This window comes from Eutrigla gurnardus (assembly GCF_963514095.1).
Source record: "Eutrigla gurnardus genome assembly, chromosome: 24".
NCBI lineage: Eukaryota > Metazoa > Chordata > Actinopteri > Perciformes > Triglidae > Eutrigla > Eutrigla gurnardus.
Window position 1 is genome coordinate 5,805,582 of NC_139935.1, and position 18,810 is coordinate 5,824,391.

An 18,810-nucleotide genomic window follows, 5' to 3' on the forward strand; every position below is an offset into this window, starting at 1 on the left:
AGTGAAGCATTCGGGGGACCAGTAACACACTGACCAATAAATATGTTGTCAGTCATCATCCATCCCTAGAAATATCCAAGCTTTGAAAAGGAATCTGCTATAAATCTCCTTCTTAACAAGACATTCAGTTTTTTCTTGAAACCATATGTCTTGCATGTGACATGAAGTCTCTTTGCTCTTCTCGCACGTTTTCTTCCTTTGCTGCCAAGTCCTTTCTGCCTTGCTTAATGGTTGCAGCAACTGCACCGGGTTTTTATGTGAGAGAGACTCTCCCTTAAGAGGTCTGTAAACACTAAAACTACTTTTCCTTCCCCTCTGAAAAGCGACTTCGTAATCCGGCAGCATGTTCTGGCTGTCATACAAACGGCTTCGTCAGCAATTTGAAATGATTTTTTTTAAGAATATCCAGGTTTGGAGTGGAGTACGACCAAAAAACGTTGTCTTGGAGAGTGTGGGAATACTCAGTGACCACTCTGCAGCCAGAAAGACACAGACAAGGTCTTATTCAGTCGCCTTCAGGAGCATCGTCTCGTATCTGGCAGATCTGGAGGCATGCCAGCACCCGCCCCTGTGAAAATCAGCATCGCAGCGCACGGACTTGACAAGTGCGCCTCCCCCTCCAAACGTTGTTTGACATACCCATCGTTGCAGGCTTCGCCTCTGGCGGTTTCTATTTTAAAAAGGCAAGCTCAAAGCCACACGTTATACATTTTGCTCTCAAGTCGTGCGGGGAAAGTCACCTACAAGACAGAGCGACAGCAGGAATCGGGCTTTTTTTGTGTGTGGTAATTATCTCGTTTGGAGACGCGCGTAAAAGGCACCGGGCATCACAGAAGGGAGATTATCCGCGGTGTCTGGATAGTTTCTTTTTTTTATTCATTCACTGCGAGGCTGGAGGACAGCGCGGGGGGAGCAGCAGAGTGACCGTCCTTGTGGATTGCGCGCATCGGACGCGGGACTTGAGCGCGCAAGGCACCTGTGGATGCGACAGAAAGCCCCTTGACGTTTGGACTCTTTTGCGCAAGATATAGTTGTTGTGGGGTTTCTGACAAGCGAGCGCGCCATGCTGTTGAGCGTCTCCTTCCTGGTGGTTCCCCTGCTGAGCATAACCGGCTGCGGCTCGTCGTACGTGCCGTGCCAGCCGTGCGACCAGAAGGCCCAGTCCATGTGTCCGCCGGTGCCGGTGGGCTGTCAGCTGGTGAAGGAGCCCGGCTGCGGCTGCTGCCTGACGTGCGCGCTCGAGGAGGGCCAGCCGTGCGGCGTGTACACCGGGCCGTGCACGCGCGGGCTCCGCTGCCTGCCCAAGAACGGCGAGGAGAAGCCGCTGCACGCGCTCCTGCACGGCCGCGGCGTGTGCAGGAGCGAGAAGCTGTACAAGCTGCTGCATCCGTCCAAAGGTAGGCTCGTGGAGGGATGGCTCTCATAATAAACCATCATGAAATTGATGGCAGCTTCATTTATATGCATCATATTTCGTGTAAACCTCATTATATAGGCCTTTAAAGTCAAATTACACCATTATAACACTTCTATGTTTGTGTAACTCTGACAGGGTTGCTGTTGCATTTGGCAGAAAGACAGACAGAAATCACAAACAGCTGGATAGAGATGTTTCTCCTCCCTTGTCAATGCAGGCATTTTAATGAAGACCTCAAGTGGTGCATTAAAAAAAAAAGATGGACCCCCACACTGTAATCCAGACATCATGTCGTTCCCCTGTCATGAAAGTTGTATGAGTTTGTGAAGCTGGAGGGGGGGTGGAGAAGACTCTGAGTCTTTGGAGCCAGCGGGGCTGATGTGTGTTAACTCACACACCCGTCTTTAAGACGGGCTGACACCTGTCATTACCGAGGCACACGACTCTAAAGCCCCCCCCGTGCGCCTTGACCCCGTGAACCCTGTCGACAATCGGTGCCGAGCGTCGATCATCCTGTCATCTCGGTTGGAGAAGAAGCCCTTGTGGGGCCGTAAATCAGCAGGTTTCGTGTGAGTGGCCCGTCGCCTCGGGGGCCCCAGAGTCGACATAAAACAAGGGAGAAGATTACAGGTGGTGCTCCCTTCTTTTTTTGGCTCCTTTGAATGGCAGGGACAGTCACTGTGTCTGCTGGGGAGCGCTTTGTGGGAAATGTTGGCTTCACTCTCCTCAAGGTGTGAAATCATCTTCCCTTCCTCTACGGTTTCTTTTCTTTCCCTGTTTTTTTGTCTTTTAGCCCTTCTTTTGTTAATTCCTCCACTTCTTCATCCACCACCTGTGCATTTTCCCACACCTCACCCTCCTTTTTTCTTTTTTTTTTGTCTCCGGCTCTCTATTCTCTCCCACCACACTGCCTCTTCTCCTCTTTCCCTGCCTGGCGACCGTCCATCTCCATCTTCTCCACCCGATTCTTCTTCTCCCCTCCCGTCCCCAGGTTCACCCTCTCCAGGCTTTGCTTTCAGATTAGAGTTTTTAAAGAAGCAACGCTACTCCAGAAACATAAATAATCTCCGCGGCTGTGTTAAGCCTCGGTGGGTTGGAGCTAAAGAACTGCAGTTTTTTTTTTTGGCTCAGAAGATAAGAAACTGGCGAGTGTCACATTCAAATTAGCTTCATTACAGCCAATTTGTTTCTACCTTCAAATGTTAAATCTTTGGCTGCATCAGAGAAATTGTATAATCACAAAAAAGAAAATTTTCTATTCATCCCCCCTTTCCCACACTATCCTCTGCTCCCTCCCACCACTCTTTGTTCGTCCCACCCTGGACTCTTCATCTGCCTCCCTCCCCTTCCTCCCTCCCTCCCTCTCGGCGCTGCAGGCAGGCCCAGGCTGTGCAGTGATTCAGCAGAATGCAGGCTTGAGCGTGGGTTACTGATCCCCCCATCTGTCTGCCCGTCAGCCAGCTTCTCCATTAACTCCACATCTCCTGCTGGGCGCTCGCTCTCAGCACATAAATTAAACCAAAAAAAAAACCCGGACGCACGCTGATAAATACGCGTAGACGACACAAATTACATTTAATAGACGCTCTGGAAGATGAACCAAAAAAAACGTATTTAGTTGCCTTTTTTCCACGTTTTGCAGCATTGATTTCCCAGTTTTCTGTCACTCTCAGGGATCACCGTGTCTTACAATTCAAACATGACAGGAGGAAGGAAGACAAAATGAGAGACGTGATCAGTCAGCACAGGTCAGATTAGAGAGACTCGAGGATTAGCAAGTGAGGACTTGATTGGGTTTCTTCGGATCTGCTTTCTCTGGAGGGGAAAAAAAAAAATTGATGTCAGCAGGAAACTGGAGGATGGGGGAATCTCTTGCTTTTTCCAAGAACCTGTCATTGGACGGATGACATCATCACTGTGAGCTTCGTCATCGTCGCCGGGGGGTCGGCGGGTTTTAAGCATTATCTGCATCCTTGACCTTGTTCCGTCGGCCGTTTTAGCTTAGTAGCTTAGCGATCACGCCAGCGCAGAAACGGAAGGGGTTTATGTGCAGAATTTGCAATCCGCCAAAATGAAACAGAAACAAGTGCGTGACACAGCAGTGGAAATGGGCCAGCCGGGGCTTAGGACACGTACAGGGCCGACGTCCAAAGCTATAAATGTTTAGCGAAGTATCAGTTTGAAGTGATTTTTGGGAAAGAAGGCCGCAGCCCCTCGCTCTGGCCGTTGTGGTCGTGTGAATGGAGGGCGGGACAAGGGAGAGGGGCAAGCGCTGAGGTCTCCCCTCCCCCTTTTTTTTTGCACGGATGAAAGATGCATGTACACGAGGGCTTCTGTGGGCGGTCGGGACCCAAAAATGGGCTGCGGCTGTTTCTGGTGGCTTGCCACATGACAAGTGTAATAGTATGTTTTCATGGGCTCGGGTGCCAGGGTGAGACTAAATATCTCATTTAGGTCACCGGCTATAAACGTTTTCAAAACCCCTGGTCTACATATACCCCAAACTGGCAACCCAACTTGCCATAAATGTAGGCTATGTTGTTCTGTATGTCAACACTTCCAATCTGAAACTGGCCGGGAGCCACTAACTGCCAAATAAGCATTTAGCTGTGGCAGTGAGATCATCACGTCTTCTGTGTTCCCCTCTGATAATAGTAACTCAAGCTTCGGCTAACTGCAGCTGGACTCCCGGCGCACGTGTTTGTGTTCATGTCATCCCGTGCGTCTATCCATTTACGCAGTAGGAGAAACTCATTCTCCAATTTAAATAACTCCACTTCATTGAGGCAACGGCAGAACTGAAAGGGAGAGTTTTTGAATGGAGGGCAAGTTTTTAATTATGGAAACGAAAGCACATGTTTGGCAGGGACTTTATTTCATTCTCATGCACTGGGAGGGACTCCGTGTGTTTGTTACCATTAGCATGACCATTATTATTCACCTGAAGGGTCTTTGCCTCCCCCGTCAGACGGTGAATCTCACGACGACGCCGTGCTACCCGTCCCCGAGTCCATGCAGCCCCAAACCAAGGTGCCCTTGTACGGAAGGGACCACATCAGCAGCCGGAAGGCCCAAGCCATGAAGGCGGCCAAGGACCGCAAGAAGCAGCTGGCCAGGCTGGGACCCGCCAGCAACCCGGACTTCTCCCCGCTCAGCCTGGATAAACTGGAGCCTGAGTTCGTAAGTCAAGTAGAGATTAAAGACTGTGAACAACGGCTCAAAGGGGGAATAAATCCAGTTCTGGCAAATCAGCCAAGATGTTACTCACTTTCACACGAAACATGGTGTGAACAGAGGGAAATTCTAAATGAATCCTTACTTTTTTATTCCACAAACCATCATTTTTAATATGCGTTGTAGGGCCCCTGTGGGAGAAGACTGGATAATCTCATTCAGAGCATGAAGGACACGTCCAGGGTCTTGGCTCTCTCTCTGTACATCCCCAACTGTGACAAGAAGGGCTTCTTCAAGCGCAAACAGGTACGTCTTTTTGTCATGTATCATCCCCCTTTGAGACGACCCAGAAACACCACACTGATATTCCTCCCCCTCGCTGTTCCACTCAGTGTAAGCCGTCTCGCGGTCGGAGGAGGGGGATCTGCTGGTGCGTGGACCGCTTCGGCATGAAGATCCCTGGCATCAACTACGCCGGCGGAGACCTGCAGTGCAAAGATCTGGACAGCAGCAGCAACAGCAACGAATGAGCGGCGGCGGGTCCGGTCTTCTTAAAAACCTGCCAATCAAGCTAGCACACTTAATGACTGCCAATCAGGAAAATATAACACAAATGCTTTATATATATATAGAAATATATATATATACACACACATATATATATATATATTTATGGTAAAGTGTGATGGACTGTTGTTGTTTTTTTAAAGGGGAGCTGAACTGAAGAGCTGTGGCTCCCACTGACTGTACTTGAGGTTAGCTAACGCCTCTCCTCTTCATATCCATAGATAATAGAGGATAATATCTATATTTGTATGATATTGATAATATGTTGTGTTCTGCTAAATTCACTCCAAGAAATTCTGAGACAAGACATTCAATGTGGCTAAAAATCAACATTTTGGGGGGAAAATTAGCAATGTTTTACTAATTGTTCTGATCTGTAAGAGGCATTTTTTTAAATATATATATATATCAAATAATGACTTCTTGGCATTTTAATCCTGCCCCAGATCGACTGTCACTTTACACTTTGAGGCTTCTTTGCCGAGCAGGAAAAGAGGGGACGAGTTCTGCAGGATTCCTGCAGGATTCTGGGTATATTATGATGTCGTCAGATGGGGGGAAAAACCAACTCGTGAGTGGGCAGGAGAGACGGGGATCAGCTGACAGCCGTAGCCACGTCAGCACGATGGCTATCACTGTTTGTTCAGCATAGATTCAGAAAAGCTTTGGCCCGTTTTCACTTCGTGGAGCCAAATCTGCAGATCTAACAGAAGCCTCCGCTCTTAAAGGGACAGTTCGTATTAGTCCGTTAAATATGAAGCTGTTCAAAACTCAAGAAAAATCATGTAAATGTTTGTTTTTTTGTTGCCAGTGAGAGAAGATTATCTTCTAAAGCACTCATAAACAGACTGTACTGTACTGACACTCTACTTTTTAAAGGGCCTTTGCAAGTCCAGACAACTGCGTCCACTGTTTGTATGTGTATATGTGTGTGTGCATGCTCCAGAGTGTGTGTCCTGTGCTGTATGTGCCGTGCCCTTATAGTTCTCACAACCAGAAGCTCTGGTTTTTAAAGCGACTCCAGCCAACCTGAGCTGCCGTCTGACAAACATGGGCATTTCCTTCTCCACTGCACACAAATCGTATGCAAAAGGCCCCGGCGGGGGTTGTTTGTGTTTCCACGTGTAAGGGTCTTCACTGCCACCACGCAGGCAAATCCGTCAGGACGGGGGGACGGCGCCACGCGCACTCAGGGTTTATCGGATCCTGCAGAGTGCAAGGTCGCCGAGTCCCTATGTAAATTCAAGTGCCTTCTGCCCGGCGCCACTTTGAATTTTCATTTGCATGTGTTGTTGAACGGAGGGACACTTTGATCTGATTTCCAATAGGTCGTCATGAACGTACAAAGACAAGAGGACTTTTGTTCTGTTAAATTAGCTTGAGATCCCCCCCCTTTTTTTTTCTTGTTATAATATTAAACATTCATTTAACCACTCTTATAATCTCAGATATCCGTTATACGAGGGCTCATCAGCCACTAAAACACCTCTCTCATGCTGACCATTCCAGCACACATAAACACGGTGACACAGAACAAAAAAAAAAGACTAATGTGAACATTATGGTGAAATATTTATCTGGCGTGTAATTGATGTACTCATTTTGTTTTGTTTTTTTGTAATGGCAAATCACTATTTAAATAAAGTTTATGTACTCACAACAATGCTTTTGTCTTAAAACGTGTGAACTGCTGAGTCAGTGTTTTCTTATTGTGACCCCCATGGCTATACGACCTTGACAAAGACAGCCATGTGCTCCTCCATGCAGGTTGTTTCCATCTGCTGTCAAAGGCGAAACTGTGTGCTGGGATACTCCGGCTAAAGGCGAGGCGCGCTATGTAAGATTCAACCCATAGAGGGCAGCGCAGCCACGATTTGTGCAAAAAAAAAAATGCGATTTGTTTTGGCGATCGCACATGAATATGTTTGTTTTTAAACATTGCAGCACTTTAGTCCAAATAATGTCATTCGTGGTCCCCAGATGACGTATCCCACTTGCTATCCATGCTAGTACACTATGATAGGAACCATGCAGGAACATAGCGTGAGTTTGAGTCCCAGCAAGTCATGAAAATTAATAACAGTGAGAGAATGCAGGTGAACTATGATCATAAATCTCCATCAGAGAATTTCTTCCAGGATTTGAAATCTCCCCGCTTTGGTGCCAAAAACGCTGAGACTCACTGACGAATTTCCAAATCCACTTTATCATTCTCAAAAATCGTGAGACTCAAACTTTGAAAACAGGTCTTAAATGTCTAAGAATTAAAAGAGGAACAGATTGTTTTTTTTTTACCACTTTAATAGCTTTATCTGTGAATGAGGCGTAACAGTAGTCTGCAAGCTAGGACACGAAAAAACACCTAAAAACACCAAATACGTCGAAGGCTTTTCCTCGAAACACATACAGTACAAAACACTGATAAATCTGAGCCAAGTCACATTTAGTAAAGCAAAAACGCTCCAGCTGACGTCTATACTGAATATCTAGTCTGGTCTTTTATTTCTCCTACAAATACTCTGCAGTTACATCCTATACAGCAAGCTGGATTCTACCATTTACACCTCCTCGGGGTGGTTAAAGATTGCAAATGTCATCAAATGAACTACACATACACACAGAGAGATAATATATAGCTTACTCAGATGTTCTTTTGTTCCCAAGTACTTTACAGTTTGTTTGTTCTTTTTTTGCTTTCGTGACACGTTATATCTGGGCCATGTCAGGGAGCTCCAGCTCCAGCTCTCTGAGGTACTGGCTGCAGTTTGGGTCGCCCCGCACAGTGGGGGCTGATGGGATGGGTCGGCCGGTGTGAGGGTTGACGCACCAGCACTCGCCCCTCTGGCCGTGGAGAGACATCTTGCACTGAAACAACGAAAATGCCGTGTTTATTTACAACAAAAGTCATTTATATGAGACTTTTCTTGAAGAAATACCTACCTTTCCTCCTCTCAATACCTGCACATTATCAAGCAGCTACCCCCTCCCTCTTTCCCACCTGTTTGAGATTATACTGCCCCCTCTTGTCACAATTGGGGATGTGCAGGGCGTACAGGTCTTCCAGCGGACCTCGGTTATCTCTGAAGGGCATCTTGGATATTCTCTCCAGGATCTGGTCGAGCTCCTGCTGACACTGAGTCTTGAAAAGAGGCAAAAAAAAAAAACAACTCGTCGCGTTAACGCGCCCGCATGGTGGCTCTTAAAATGTACTCGTCGACACCGAAACGTGTTTGCAAGGCAATCAGCACATTTTTGACATGCTATATAAAAAATCTCTTATAAAAGGCACACACACTTAATAAAGCTCAGGGGCTCTCCGTAACGAGCGAATGAATCATGTTTTCTTGCCAGTAATGAAACAACAACTCCTGCCAGTGACCTCAGGTTTACCTCACAATTCCACGTAAGTTTCTGGCAGAGGGAGAACCTTTAAATTATTTTTATGGTGGTTGGAAAAAAAACCCCACAATGCCCGGGGTTCATCGGTGAGTCCCAGCTCCGGATTACAGAGCGGGTCAGGTGCATTTAAGGTCAGTAAATATCTGACTTTTCATTAAATTATCGATGCTGGACAAAAAAAAATGATTTTCTTTATGTCTGACTCTTTTAAATTATTATTTGGTGTGTACACTATTTCCTCCTCAGGCTTTAAAGTGAAGGTACAAGACTTTAGATGCTCTTCAAATAAAACACTTTTCAGTGCAGCATCCACTGACAGCTGCTGACCACAGGGAGGCGACACCGCACTCCTTTCTTCCCAACACGAAAAAATATACACACAGTCATATCTGACTGTCATTATTATGTATTGCAACTGTTTTTTAAAACATATACGATTGGGAAATAAGTTCTGTCCAGGTACATGCCTCCCAGACTTTGGGAATCTGTGATGTAGATCATATTTTAGGGGGAATTTGAGACATAAAAAGTACTCCAACATGCGGTCGTTTGCTGCCACAGTGGGTGTAATTATGACAAGGTGAAAACAAGAAGCCGTGGAACTAAATATAAGGTCTCTAATGCACCAGAAAGCGACCGATATTTGGTTAAAGACGTTTAACAGCGAGTAAAGAGCCGTTATGGGGAACTAATTGTTGAAGAAACCTTTCTTAATGGAAACGCTGACACCTCGTCAGACCACAAGAAGTGCAAATAAACATTATACAAGACTCAAAGCAGCAACACTGGCACGGAGTTGCGAATGAATCCATCAACCAGGACTGCAGTCGTGGTGGAAAAAAATTTGAATTTCTCAATAAAAAATGATGCCAATAAAGATTTCGAGAATTGACACATTCCTCCGTCTTGGCTTATGATTTTAATACATTTAAGGATTTCAAGCACGTGGATCTACATTCCAAGAGAGAGAGAGGGATATCCAACCTGTTTGGGCCGCGCCGGTTTCACCTCTTCCACCTTGTTGATCTTCATCTTGGTCTTCATCTCCTGCCGGTGCTGGCGTACGGCGCTCTCTTTCGGGCCCAGCCACGTGGTCTCTTTGCTGGGCTTCCGGATGGCCGGGATTTCGCTCACGCCCTGCTCGGGCAGCGGCTCCACGGCCTCACCTGTGACGATAAAATGGTGACACTTTAAACCAAGTCAAAACTGTGTTGTCTACAGAGGAGGATAGCAGGAGATCTCTGTGCATTAAAGCTGCTCTGTTGACGTGAATTAGAGGTTGGAAATGCAGTGAAATAAGTCGTTTTTTGCAAAAATCCAGAGGTGACATTCTCTGAGCTCCTTGAGGAGAATCCTCTCTAGCTCACCTGCGCCAACCGAGATAAAAAAGCTGAGCTCCTACACTTTAGGGTCACATTTTGCACAAGACAACTGACATACTCTCGAAAGGTGGGAGGGGTGAAGTGTCCAAACTGCTGTTAAAGTGCTCTGAAACACATCGGCACAATCGGGTGAGTCACCGCAGTCCCTTCTCCCCCCCGTCCTCACAGAGCGAAGCAACCACATGCAGCTCCGTTAACAAGCTCGCGGGCTGAGAAAAAAAAAAAAGTTGGACGCTGCTGAACGTTAGTCACAGTCACAGGTTTCCATGGCTGCTTTCCTTACTGGTGTGATTTGATTTCATGAGCACATGTTGAAACGAACAAACTCGTAAGATGCTTCTCGAAAAAAAAGACGACGCGGTGACGTCAAGCTAGATTTTGAGGTCAAAATGATGAGTTGCATCTTTTGTTTTTACCCAAATGTTGAATCCATGAAGGCATTTAAAGGATGTCGCGATTGGAAAATCACTACTGTGGCATAAATGAAATCCAAGACCCAAAAAGTCCTGTTGTTTGTGGATTTATAACACTTAAAGAACAATGAATTTTAACCAGCAACAAATGCTGGTTCACTGAAAGTGCGTGGACCAGCAGAGACCCCCGAGGCCATCCAGAGATTCCTCCAGGCGGTTTTCATTCGACCATCTCCTCTCTCCTCGGAGTCTTGTTAAACATCAACCTCAAACAAAAAAGAAAGAAAAAACACACACTTCTTCAAACAGATGGAGCAAACAATGTGAGAGGCCATCCAGTCCAACAGAACATGTTGTTTCTGACAACAGAGCATACTTAGGGGTTGAGGGTCGACGGGGAGGGAGTGGAAAAAAGGAGTGTCATTCCAACCCAGCTGATTTCTTTAGGCACCAAAAAATGCTACGTGACTCGGCTAGCTGCTAGGGGAATCTATTTCAAATATGTCAGGGCCAGCGTTTGTTTGTTCACGTATGCGGGATTTTCACTCGGCACCCGAAGGGAAGAAAGGAAATAAGCGCAGACAGTTGAGGAGGTCAAACCGTGGGCCAGTAAGTGGAGAGCTCGCAGTTATGCAAGGGCCCGAGCCGTGACGTGTGGAAAGGCGTAGGAGAGAATGAAAGCGAGTGTGTGTTACTGGTGGGTGCTGGACTGGAGAGGCATTCTCTGCAAGAGGTAAATTTTGACATCCGGTTGTAGAATATGATTACAAAAGGCCTAAGAGAGAACGGGAGAAAGGAAATTCCAAAACGAAGCAATAACAAGGTGCTGGCGCCTTTTGCCATCAGATAGATCTGGTGTTGGACTTCAGTTGGCCTTATGATGCTCCAGTGTGCTCGCTCTCTCTCTGGCTTTTCTTTGAAGGCTTGAAAATCTTTGTTAAAAAAGGGGCAAAAGTCAATAAAATCAGGTGTATGTGCTCGCATCCGCCACAGCATCACTCCCCTCTCTTCTGAGGAAGATGTTCATTCAAACGCCGGCCAACGAGGAGATCTCCCTCGCACAAGAGGGTCAGGACCCCACTTTCAGGGGGCGCTAGGCCTCTGCAGTCCAAGCCGTTCCACAGCGGTGGGCTTGGGATCAGCAGTATCAACAGAGCAGCAGGCCCACTGTCCAGTCTACTGCTTGAGTTAATCCTCGCACAATGGCCCGAGAGGCTGCCTTTCTATATCTGATCCCTGTCGAATTCCCAGATGGCACATAGGCCAGAAGTGTCATGTCTGATTGTCCAGATTCTGGTCAACTGAGCAAATGGCAGACTTGGCCGGGTGGTGGAGAATGGAAAGGTTTTTCTTTTTCTTTTTTTTTTCCATCGATAAAAAATAGAGCCGTGTTTCATTGACAAACTCGTGGATGTGATGTCTTTCTTAAGTCTGAAGGGACGCTGACCGCTTGGCTCGGCTCACCAAAGTTAGCGGAGCAGTTACTCGAAAGGAAATTCCCCAGTTTAGTTGGATTGGAAAATTGTTTCATACTTTAATTTTTGTTGTTTATCCGTTTGTTAGCCAGCCTTAATTTGAGCTCCGACTGACATCCAGTATCTTAGTGACACTAACCTGATTACTCCTGCACGCAAATACATGAGGAAAGCACCGATCTGATTGGGTAAGCAGGAATATAAGGTGTGAAACAGTCCATCATCCATTGCACGGCACCGGGAACCGCTTTCCTAGAAACACAAACGCAGCAAAGTGCAGATGTGTTTCCCCTTCCAGGCTTTCTGGCCCGCAACAATCATCTAAAAGCAGGCTTTGGACAAGCTCTGGCACGTACGTGCACACCGCGGGAACCAAGGCCAAGCGGCTCGCTCTCTACCAGCACCGCCGGGTGAACTCGGGCCCACTCCCCGGGACCTGAACCCGGACGTGAACCGAGGCGAGCAACACCGAGATGTGAGTGGACTTAACATATAGAGGACTATTTAATCTTCTGACTAAAGTTACAGCAGAAGCAATTAAATTGAGGTTACATGCTCTTAAACGATGAGGGCAAACAACAAGAACAACACGAGAAAAGACAACGACAACAACCAGAACAACATGAGGATTAGATCAGCCATCAAAAAAAATTCCACTCCCTTGTTTTCTTGGAAATGAAAGGGCATTTTGGTCGGGGAGGGATTTGCAATATAACTTTATAACTCAACCAACTCATTAGACTTTCAATACCACAAGGATATAAAAAAAAAAAAAAAAATCAAATCCTCGTTCCATTCACTCACTAGCCTTTGAACGCCACGGAATAAAAGGAGCATTCAGAGGCCGCCATAGCACGTCGACGGAGGTCCTGTTTTGCAAAATTTTCTATCCATAATGCGAGCAGCGCCAAAATTTGGCGCGTATTAACACATTCTGCAGATTCACCGATGTGGGATTACGGTGAAACTGTCCCTCTCTCCCCTGCCTACGCCCCTCCAGTGTCAGTAGCGTTTCAGACAGGGTTTGTGTTGTCTTAAATCGACCTCGACCAAAAAAGAAGGGTGGGAAGTTATTCTAGATCTCAATAGGCACGATGAGATTCTTGGCACGGGGACACGTGAAGTTGACGCCTAGGGGGGAGATGGCACAAATACCCCTGTTTTTCGGAGGAGCCTGGGATTATCTCGGAGCTATTTCAGTCCTGCGGGCTCCGTCTGGATGCCCCCGCAGGTACACAGGAATGCCCCTAGTTAGCTAACAATGTTATTCCAGCGTCCAGATGGCACAGGAGTTTTTTCCACGTGTCTTTTCCACCTCGCTTTTCCTCTTCATAACAACTTTCATAACCGTATTGATCCTAAAGGATCCCGACTCCCTTTTCCTCACTCGTGTGACATTCAAGCACCCCAAAGAGGGACTCTGTTTGAGCTTTTGTTAACGGACTTGTTCCCTTTGCAGGTCACGTATGGTGTGATCCCAGTCAAAACAACTGAACGCCCATCCAGTCTGATTAAAGGAGCCTTTATTTGGCTCCAGGTTTCTGTGGGAACCGAATATCAAGTGATACTGAGGGCAGTGGAAAAGTAGTGGGAGACTCAGATGAGCGGATTCTTAATATATTAAAATGAGCCGCTTTAATCAGTTCTCGCGTTCACAAAGGAGTCTCTCATTTAATCCTCCTGGCGGACAAAGAAATGTGTGATAGAGCGACGTGTTTCCTATCCATTCGGATGCGTCCACACATCTGGATGACCAGTTCAACATCCTTATTGATCCGTTTTAAGATTATATGAGAGACTTCTGGCCCCCGAATTAAGTCAGAACTTAATTGAATGAACTTCAGGGGTCGTGTGAACGTATTATCTTAGCGTCTCAGTGTTGCTGCCTGCGGTGCAACACGTGCAGGCAATCACTCGTGCGGCACACAAGAACACAGATTAGAGATGCTGAAGGCCCGAAGGGGGGGGAATCAGAGCACGCAGGTTGTGCAATTGTACAATTTTAGATTTTCATGTTTTCAATCGTTCTGGTGGATCCATGTGTCTCTAATCATAAGAGGCACTAATCATTAAAAGCATCTTACCTTTGATCAAGCTGGAGTTTCCATCATAAGTGAATGTGTTTGAAGCCTCATAAACAAGACCTGAATGCAATTTGAAAAAAAGGGGACTCTGGGGGGGGTTCAGTTTCGAAGGGATTCGTGAAGCAATATCTGTTTCCTACTTATCGAATTACTAATATGCTGCAATCAGTTACTTGGTCATTTAAAAGAGGGAACAAAAAATGCCCGTGGCAACAACCAGAGAAGAAAAATAAGCCAGTTGAGTGCCAGGACATTGCTCCACGTTTTTTAAGCTCTGGTATTATATCTTGTTGGTGTGTTCGTAGCTATGTAAACAAACTGGAATATTGTTTTTTAATATGTAATTTGTGTCTTCCACGCATTTTTAATCACCCCTCTTTTGCAGCCTTTTCTCCTACACGCTCATAGAATATTGTCTCTGCCCTCTGACCTCCTTGGTTGTTTATAGTGCTGATGCAGGAGTTTAGATCGGACACTCTATGAACGTCACCTCTAACCACACGGAAATTAGTAACATAATCCCATTACGGCGTCCGATTTAATTGAAAATACGACGAGCAAGACAAACAGGATGCCAGGATGTCGAGGCTTACACACATCCAAACAAAGCAGCTGCAATATTTCACCCTTCGGTTCTTTGCCAGGTGCTTCAAATCCACTCGAAAATCACTTCTCCGGCGTCGTTCAACTAAAAACAACCACTTAATTATTCTATTATGGACGGCTTTTGTTTTTTTTTACATATTCCTGGAACAAAAAGAGATGCAAGTTTGCTCTCAACCCCCCCTCGAACTGGATTCTATCCGAGATTTCATTACTTCCTTTTCTGCTGCGTATCTGAGAAGAATTTCGGACAGGAAATCAAGTCTATGTAGTCTCAAACGGAACAAAACGAAGCTGACAGTAAGCATCTTAATGCCAACACTACGTTTATTGTTATATTGCAACAATGAGGCGTGAATAAAGAAGCTTTTTGACTGATTTTGAAGCTGAAACAGCTGCTAAGAAATTTAAAATCAAATCTAAGACGAAGGTGCTGGAAAACCTGTTTCTGTAGAGATCCGTACACTTCACTCAGACCGCTCCCCTCTTTGAGAAAAGGATCCTTCCATCAGCAGCGAAGGCTTTTAGCCACAACAACCGCATTCAGCCTTTAGAGCCAATTTTCTAAGCTTTTACTGTTTTTTTTGGAGACATCTAATTAAATCCCAGACCTTTCAACAAGCAAGGCGCAAGTCTGAGTCAAACCTGAGGAAGAAACATCAGTGACACCTTACAAAAACCTCCCCTTGACGTGATGTGCATTTTCTCATGTGGAAGGTCACATGAACGTGGGATTCATTCGTGATTATGAAGCGTTTTTTGACCTTTTGTCAGTATGCTGGAGGGTCTCCTCTGAATGCCGTCTCCGGTAGTCTCTCTACGATCCCGGGGGGGGTTTGTTGCCAAAACAAGCGCGTGTCAGTCTGGAGGTAAACTCTGACAAAGCACGGATTTGGAAACGAGTCAAACAATTAACGAGGCTGTTTGCTTGTGTGACCTGTCCTTTAGGCCCTCATTGTGATCCTCCTGCACATACATTAAAGCTCATTTTCCAGGTAGGCAACCCCGGTTAATGTAGTCACTGTCAACACCACTTTATAGCTATTTCTGGTCAAAGCCTAAAGTCCACTTTTCCAATCAATGCAGCATTCCTCCTGCTGTCTCTCTCTGTGTTTCGCTCCCTCCACTCCCCTGTGGAAATGTCAACATCAATACTATGATGTTTTCTGCGTTGATCCCACCGAGTAACTTCTGGGAATTTTGCAGGGCCACTACCCTGTTCTCTGTTACAGTGGAGGCAGGGTTTTTTTTAGAGGTAGGGGGGTATTGGGAAACACTGGAGGGCCAGCTGTTTGAAGCTGAGGCAGAGTGACTGTTCCTTTTGTTTCTCTCTCCCCATGCACATTCACAACAGCATAAACAGGTCCTGTGCAACGTAGACTTTCATCATAGAGTGCAAGAACGCCTCATGCAACGAGCATAAAGTGGGGCCATTACTGCAGTAATAAAATGCATAATATGACTTAATAGATCCAGCAAAGTGCTGATAGAACAATTAAGTTAAGTCTGATGGCTCAATAATTACATAGCTGTCCGATATTAAATATTAAAAGGATGCACTGCAGACATCACTGCAAAACTGTGTAATATTATACAGAATATTTGAGGGATATCATGATGCAACATGGTCCCACGGATTCGTGCTCAGGGCTTCATGACAATGCAAAAAAAAATGTCTACACTATTCCTCCGGCTTGTCTAGACAGTGTCATTAAAAATTGATAGAAGAAAAGCAGGTTTTCCAGTAAACAGACTGACCGCTGGGTTGCTCCCGGTGCTCCTGGCTGAAAGTGGTCGTCTCGGTGTCCACTTTGCGCCGGCATTGCCCCTGGCCCTGCACCAGTTGCTCCAGAGGAAGCTCCGAGTCGGGCGTCGGGTAGCAGCGCAGACCGGTGGAGCACCTCGGGGTGTACACGCCGCACGTCTCGCCCTCTTGCCGGGCGCACACGGGGCAGCACCCGCACCCCGGCTCGCGCACTATCTCCGCGCAAGTCTCCGTGAGCCGTGGGCACAGCGCCTGGCGCTCCGCGGTGCAGCCGGGGCAGCGGAACACCATCTCGGCCAGGGAGGCGACGGCGAGGGACGCGGAGAGGACCAGCAAGCTGCAGCCCGCGTACGACAGCATTGTTAGAGGCATGAGGTTTTTGGCCATTATCATGGGGCGATGGAAGGCAATCCCAAGTGAGAAAAAGGGGGAAGAAATGTGCATGCGAACAGGTGAAGCCGGGGGCTGGGAGGTCTGCTGGGTCCTACAAATTCCCAGGTTTGCTCTTGGGGCCACATGTGGTTGTTCATACGGCAAGACGGAGGGTTTAGTTCAAATGTCATCGTGTAGCTTTGCTGAAATGTTGCCAGTAAATTACCCTAATGTGTGTCCCTTTAATTATTTTATCTTATAATAAACATGAGAATAAGACTGCATTACATGCTGTGACTGGACACAAGTCCCTCCAGTGAGACCAGTTAGTTATTAAAACTCTTCCCTATATATATATATTTATATATATATATAGAAATATATATATGACCCTGACCTCCTGACCCCTTTATGGTGATATCAAGGTGGAAATTAACCATCATGCAAGCACATTGCATAATATACAATAATATGACTTGCGATCATAAATAAAACTGCTTTGTGAAAATAAAAGTACGAAACTCGAGCTTGTACTCCAGTATCAACAACAAGGCAGTCGATTTTTCATCTATATATAGCCATACATACTGTGGCGTGTTTGTTTCAATCAGCAAAGTCTAGCCCAACTCCCAGAATGCATAAGTAAATAAACAAACAAACAAAAGGACTATGTGCAGAGCATTCCTTACATGGAAAGACCTCGCCGCCGTGGCAGACATGTCCATTGACACTCAATTAAAACTTGCCAGCTGCTACCAACTTATATGCCCGTGTACAGTAATGCTACTGTGCAGGTATTCAGCAATGTTTCCTATCGATCGGTGAGGCCAAGCCTTGAGGTGTCGCGCTTACCCACCGAACAAGCTCCTATTAACCCTGTCCAGTGCGGTAGACTAATCGGTGTTTATCCAAGGGCCCAGAAATAGAAGTGGCGTGTGTAACCTTACTCCGCAGATTTAAATGCAGATTATTTTGTTTTGTGGGTGCCCTCTGATTTAATGCTATTTGGCGCTATTCACGATCGGCATCCTAGCTCACCTTGGGGGTGTGGGAGAGGGAGAAAGGGCACATTTGAAGCCGTCGTGTATCTCAGGGGTGTGCGTCAGGGGGGATGCCCAGAGGGCTGTTTGCACATAGAACCTCATATGTCATTTTATGAAACCAAAGGGTTGGAAAAGCAGCAGGATGGCCACCAGCTAATAGGCCTAACGGGCCGCAGTATCTGCCCATGTGTGCAAAGTAATCCCCACCAAGGTCAGTTACTTAAATTCCTCCCCATGGAACTGTTGGGCAAACACAAACTCTGGATAAACTCCACATTGATAGAGGAAGGTACGGGATCACGGATGGGACACATTTAGGGTATGGGCCTCAGCGCGTGTACAGAGAGCAATGTGTGTGCCAGAGGTCATCTTCTTAATTAGAGCACACTCATTTAATAAACACTTATGTCCTTAAAATTGAAGTGGGTTATAAATCATAGTTGCTCATATGCTAAATAGGGGCTGTTAAGATAAAAATCAACTCATATGCAGCATAAATGTGGTGTAATTCACGAATGCTGATGCTGATTGAGAGGTAAACCTAACACGAAATGAAATATCCAGCTAAATTTCACTCTTCACGTTCATATTCTGCCTCAGTCCAGAATAACCTCTCAGAGGAGGCCAAATATTTGAATCGCAATCGATCCAGTGGTGACATAACCCGCTAACTGGGCAATTAAATATTTCAACGCTGCGCTTCATGCAGCCTCATTTTTTGAGCTGCTAAGCCTCACAGCGGGCCTCCTGGAGGATGGCAGCGGCCTGTTTGAAGGCAAGAACGCTGCAAGGGAGTGCGGCATCCTATTTTACCTTTACTTATCAAGCATACGCCAACAACTGTCTCTTAATCCAAAATGTATATTAATGTTATGTTGGCACTATTTTGTGTTCTTATCAACTGGAACGCTACAAGTCCTTTTTAGGTTTTGATAATGAATGAGTGCACTGTTTAGGGTTTGGCTTTGATTATACTTAGTTAAGGCTCCCTTTGCTTGGACTACTGATTAGATAAGTAGAGGCAATGAGAACAGGGGCTGAGAAGTAATTCATCATCTGATTAGTTGGCCTGCATACAATTAACTGGACTAAACAGCTGGACTTTGTGTTCATGTC

General features: G+C 46.1%; 2 protein-coding genes across 2 annotated transcripts; one reads left to right on the top strand and one right to left on the bottom strand.

Annotated features, from left to right (window-relative positions):
- Positions 1-666: 666 nt before the first annotated feature.
- Positions 667-6,821, top strand: igfbp5a (insulin-like growth factor binding protein 5a). The gene is made up of 4 exons (XM_084004451.1): positions 667-1,397; positions 4,386-4,597; positions 4,778-4,897; positions 4,984-6,821. Exons 1-4 carry the CDS (start codon positions 1,064-1,066, stop codon positions 5,119-5,121), a joined length of 804 nt encoding a protein of 267 aa, XP_083860577.1. The 5' UTR covers positions 667-1,063; the 3' UTR covers positions 5,122-6,821.
- A 1,041-nt stretch (positions 6,822-7,862) lies between these two features.
- Positions 7,863-16,753, bottom strand: igfbp2a (insulin-like growth factor binding protein 2a). Its single transcript, XM_084004222.1, has 4 exons — positions 16,273-16,753; positions 9,542-9,723; positions 8,157-8,297; positions 7,863-8,023 (listed from the first exon to the last, which is right to left on the bottom strand). The coding sequence occupies exons 1-4, from the start codon at positions 16,721-16,723 to the stop codon at positions 7,865-7,867; spliced, it is 933 nt and encodes a 310-aa protein (XP_083860348.1). The 5' UTR covers positions 16,724-16,753; the 3' UTR covers positions 7,863-7,864.
- Positions 16,754-18,810: the final 2,057 nt, after the last annotated feature.

Bases quoted from the DNA above. Each gene is read 5' to 3' on its own strand.
- igfbp5a (XM_084004451.1), top strand. From the start codon at position 1,064: ATGCTGTTGAGCGTCTCCTTCCTGGTGGTTCCCCTGCTGAGCATAACC. The intron at 4,598-4,777 runs GTAAGTCAAGTA...TATGCGTTGTAG, and splicing joins ATAAACTGGAGCCTGAGTTC to GGCCCCTGTGGGAGAAGACT. The intron at 4,898-4,983 runs GTACGTCTTTTT...TGTTCCACTCAG, and splicing joins GCTTCTTCAAGCGCAAACAG to TGTAAGCCGTCTCGCGGTCG.
- igfbp2a (XM_084004222.1), bottom strand. From the start codon at position 16,723: ATGCACATTTCTTCCCCCTTTTTCTCACTTGGGATTGCCTTCCATCGC. The intron at 8,298-9,541 runs GTTGGATATCCC...CCTCTTTTCAAG, and splicing joins AACCGGCGCGGCCCAAACAG to ACTCAGTGTCAGCAGGAGCT. The intron at 8,024-8,156 runs GTGGGAAAGAGG...TCGTTGTTTCAG, and splicing joins GGCAGTATAATCTCAAACAG to TGCAAGATGTCTCTCCACGG.